Source organism: Populus euphratica, unplaced genomic scaffold, assembly GCF_000495115.2.
Source record: "Populus euphratica unplaced genomic scaffold, PopEup_1.0 scaffold1122.1, whole genome shotgun sequence".
Lineage (NCBI taxonomy): Eukaryota > Viridiplantae > Streptophyta > Magnoliopsida > Malpighiales > Salicaceae > Populus > Populus euphratica.
The window spans coordinates 12,260-17,262 of record NW_011500981.1 but is presented as its reverse complement, the minus strand read 5'-3'; the positions used below and the strand labels follow the sequence as shown (position 1 = coordinate 17,262).

General features: G+C 33.3%; 1 protein-coding gene across 1 annotated transcript; it reads left to right on the top strand.

The window, feature by feature from the left end:
- The first annotated feature begins 2,047 nt into the window (after positions 1-2,047).
- On the top strand, positions 2,048-3,921 carry LOC105116959 (zinc finger CCCH domain-containing protein 20-like). Its single transcript, XM_011014475.1, has one exon. The coding sequence runs from the start codon at positions 2,116-2,118 to the stop codon at positions 3,277-3,279; it is 1,164 nt and encodes a 387-aa protein (XP_011012777.1). The 5' UTR covers positions 2,048-2,115; the 3' UTR covers positions 3,280-3,921.
- The last annotated feature ends 1,082 nt before the right edge of the window (positions 3,922-5,003 follow it).

The window sequence follows — 5,003 nt, the reverse complement described above, 5'->3', positions numbered from 1 at the left end:
AAATAAAATAAATAATAAAGATCAAATCTAAAAAAAAAGATGAAGAAATTAAAATAATAATAATTAACATTTCATAAAGTATTTCAAATAAAATAAGTTACAATCAAAAGAATGAGGACCAAATATGATAGGTAAAAAAATTTAATAAAAAAATAATAGAAGAAAAGTAAATAGAAATTATAAAAATGAGGACCAAAGTTAATATAAAAATTAAATTTTAAGAAATAAAATTGAAAAATAAATATTCAAAACAAAATATATATAGCAATCAAAAGTTTGATGATCAAATTTGATATAATTAGTAAATAATAACATTTCTAAATTATATTTCAGGAAAACACTTTCCTGAAAACCAAGCCAAATTTTTCTTTGACTGGAAAGTGTTTTCCATTGACTAACTTTTCTAACGATAAACAAATACAAGAAAGTTTGGAAAGTGATTTCCTGGAAATCACTTTCTGGAAAACAAACATAGCAAAAAAGAAAAATACTTGCCTGAAAACTAAGCCAAATTTTTCTTTCACTGAAAAATATTTTTCGTTGACTGGAAAGTGTTTTTCATTAATTAATTTTTCTAATGACAAACAAATACGAGAAAGTTTGAAAAGTTGGTTTCCAGAAATTACTTTTCAAAAAATAAACATGGCCTCAGTAAAAATTAAGCCGCAAGAATTTAGCAATTAATTGTATAAATCAAGTTAGTTTAGTTACATAGCAACAATTGAAAAATATCCATATTTTTTTGATTATGTTAGGCCAATATATTAATATTAGTTGAATAATCTCATATTATTTAACTTTCTCTCATTTGTTTTATGTAACTCTCTCTATATATTAAGACTATATACAAAATAAAAAAAAACAATAAAGCTAATTAGTTTAAACATTTTCTTTATTATTTATGTTTATTTATTTTCTTTATATGAGTCATATAATGTTTTCAAAGATGTTACTTTAATTTTTAATAATAATAATGATATTAGACAATATTATGATAAAAAACATAAATATATTACTAATGTTGAGAAAATCTAAATGTGGAAAAGTTTTATTATTTTCATGATTGTTAGATTTATTCTCTCTATTTTTTTCTATATAAGAAGGGTATTTTTAAAGTCAATATTAATATTTATCTCTAAAACATTTTAAAGTTACAAATTTTATATTCACTTGATATATTTATAAAAAAATAAATTCTTTTTATATAATTATTATAAACCTCAAACTAAACAAAATAGTGAAGAAATAGATTTATTTAAGCCACAAACAACCATTAGAGTTACAGTTTCATTAGTTAAGCATATTTATATAACTCAATTTAACTTGAATTGCCAACCTAACAACTTAAAACCTAGTTTGAATTTATTTTTATTTTGATTTTATTTGAAAATTAATTTAATTAAATTTGATTAATTAAATTGATAAAACTAAATTTAAATAAGATTAGGTTGGCTAAACTTTCGTAATTTTATTTTTATTTTTTATTTAAAATAATATTATTTTAATATTTTTAAGAAATCATTCAAATTAACATCTTATTATTAAAAAAAAACCTGAAATAATTTTATTTTAAAATTAATTCCATAAATTTACGCCGTGCTTTAGAAAAATTAAACAACCATTTGTCAATAAATATTTTTGTTGACTAAAAGTCCAGTCGGTCCCACAGTCACGAGATGTTCATCGATTTACCTGCGATACGTGACAAGTACCTCAAAATATTTAAAGGTCCTAAATTAGCATGCAATCGGTTTCGACAAACAGTGAGCAATAGTAGAATCACAGCGCTGTAACATCTCTTCTCACAACAGTCACTAAACAACAAATGACTTGTACCTGACCCGTCAATTATAATTATCATCGACGGTGGAAAAATTGCCGTGACCACAAACTCTCACATCAAGCATTTCACACTACTCAGATCTGGACACTGTACTGTAATCACAGTTAAATAAAAAACAAAGAACGGTAGATTTAATCATTTATCAACACCTAACCATAGTTAATTTTACCTAACCATAGTTAAACATAGCAGTTTATAACCCTCGCCCACCATGTCCTCCTCAACTCCTCAATACCACGCTCGCTACCATAACCGCAAGCTATGTGCAAACCATGATGATGATCGGAGAACATCCTCATCACCATCCAAATCCCACCGTCCAAATCCCTCAATGGGACCCATACGATGACCAAACTACATCACCATCACCGTCACCGTCAACAATCCCCTCTTCTCCATTCACCAACTTCAATGCGCTTGACTCCCTGACGGCACTTCACCGTTACCTTCCGTCAAACGAGCCAGACCCCTCCTTTGAAGACGAGCTAGACTTACCAGTGGATGCGTTCTCATGCGATCACTTTCGCATGTACGTGTTCAAAGTGAGAAGGTGTGGACGTGGTCGGTCGCATGACTGGACTGAATGTCCGTACGCGCATCCTGGAGAGAAAGCTCGGCGAAGGGACCCACAAAGGTATAATTACTCTGGGACGGCCTGCCCTGAATTTCGGAAAGGCGGTTGCAAGAAAGGAGATTCTTGTGAGTTTGCTCACGGTGTCTTCGAGTGCTGGCTCCATCCTGCCCGTTACAGGACTCAGCCGTGTAAGGATGGACCTGCTTGTCGCCGCAGAGTTTGCTTTTTTGCTCACACTCCCGAACAGCTTAGGGTCCTTCCTCAGCATAGTCCTAAAGGAAACGGATCCGGGTCGTGGGAACTTGATTTTGGTTCTGTGGTCATGCATCCTATCGACTCTTACCTGACAAAAGCTGGGTCTTTTGTTTCATCTCCAACCTCGATTTTGACTTCTCCGCCAGTTTCTCCACCATCTGATTCGCCACCGATGTCTCCAGTCAGTCCACAGGTGATTGGCGGGTCTGGATCCGGGTCTTTTAATTCCATGAGTGAGCTTCTTGCTTCTATGCGGGGATTGCAGCTTGGGAAGATGAAAATAGGGTCTCCTGTTGGTTCTTGGGGGGTCCAATCTGGGTCTAGATTTGGGTCGCCACGTGGGTCATCGCTGCGACCCGGGTTCTGTAGCCTGCCTTCTACTCCTACTCGAACAATGGCAACTCGTTCTGGACTTGGCCAGCTGGATATCTGGGGAGATAGCAGTACTTGCGAGGAGGAGCCTGCAATGGAGAGGGTGGAGTCTGGGAGAGATTTGAGGGCGAAGATATATGCAAAGCTGAGTAAAGAGAACTCACTGGACCCTGATCGAGTTGAAACGGCTGTTTCTGGGCCTGATGTTGGGTGGGTTTCCGAGTTGGTGATGTGAAGTTTCCAAATTTTTGTTAATTTTGTTAATGGGGTTTAATCAAATTATGTGGCTCATCGATTCTTCTGACTTTTGTGAATATGAAGTTGATGATTTGGTGTAAATATGAAGTTGTAGATGGGGAGAGAGATCTCAATAGTCTCTCCGTTTTGTGGCATTCGAGAGGAGAACAAGGACAAGATGCAAACCTTTTCTTATACAGAAAAATGAAGTATTTCCCAGGGGCTGCCGGAAAGGGGTAGCGGCTTGTTGATCATTCTGTTTATGAATTGTATTTTGAATTGTCATTCTGTCTAATTTCCCGGATATTATTTTTATATCTGTAAGTTGCCCTATGTTTACTATTCTAATCAATGTAATGTTATATCCAGTGAAATTTATTGCTTTGTTCTATCAGTTTTTCGGCACTCTTCCGACCAAAATACTGGAGATTTTCTGGGCCATATGGTGGTGTTGGAAGAAAAATGATGGTGGGAGAAGTTATGTGTAGTTTGGTCGGGGCTCTCTCTGGGCAGGAGCTAGAGTTCATGTGACAGGGAGAGGAATGGGATGATCATGTTTCAAATTCCATGTTGTTTCAGGTTTTTCCCCTGCTGTTCATGATCTCAGTAACATGTGTAAAGAGGATGAATAAATCAATGAGGATCAGAGTCCGTATTTATTTTCAGCCATGAGGAAAGAACACGCAATGGCTGCTACGATTTCTGTTGATTTGTATTTTTATTACCTTGAAGAAGACATGATTTTCATAACCATGGAAGTAGAGTGTGGATGATGGATGACATAGCAGCAGCAGGCTAGCAGCCAGCCAGTAGATGACCTTTCCGTCCGAGTTTATCAACATTATTATTTGACAAAATAAAGGTGAAATCAATTGCTTTGATTAATTAGGTACCCATTGCATTATCTTCTACGTTCAAAGAACCACATTGGGTCCATGTCCAAATAGGATTTGGATAGTTGACGTGGATGTTGTGAACAGTCGGAAACCCGTCCTTATCTGCTGAAAATCTTTAAAGTTATCTCCTCGGTGCCACTTGTAATTGAGACCAAATTGCTTAACTTTTGCGAATTTATTTAAAGATTTAATGAAACTCTCTTTCAGTTGATGTGAAAGTTATGGAGACACAAGTTACGCTAAAGACAGGCGCCACTAACTATGGTCTATGTAGGGCCCATTGCAAAAAAAATCCGGCTGCGGTGTTCGGTTTCGCCGTAGGATAAATATGTTGTTTTTTTGAAGTGTTTTTTTTTATTTTAGGATATATTAAAATAATATTATTTTTATTTTTATATTATTATTTTGAAATAATTTGAAAATATTTAAAAAATTAATTTAAATAAAAAATAAAAATAAACTAGTAATAATATTACTTTGTTTGAAAAAAATCTAGCGAACCTCAAGACAAATATATTATCCGTCAACAAATATCTCAATTGAATATAAATATCTCAATTGAATATAAGTTAGTAGAAATTAGCTCATTTGAATGTAAGTCGGTAGGAATTATATCAAGAATGTTATTAAATTTAAAAAAATTATTTAACTTATCAAATTTTAAATTTATTTTATAATAATTACAAGTTCGAGTTTTTTTATGAATATTAAAAGTTTATATAGTTGTTAATTTTAGAATCTATAAGATTAATTAAGATATGATTAGTACTTAAAAATACATTTTTATCAAGGTTTTATATCATCATTTTGCACTTTAAGTATCAAT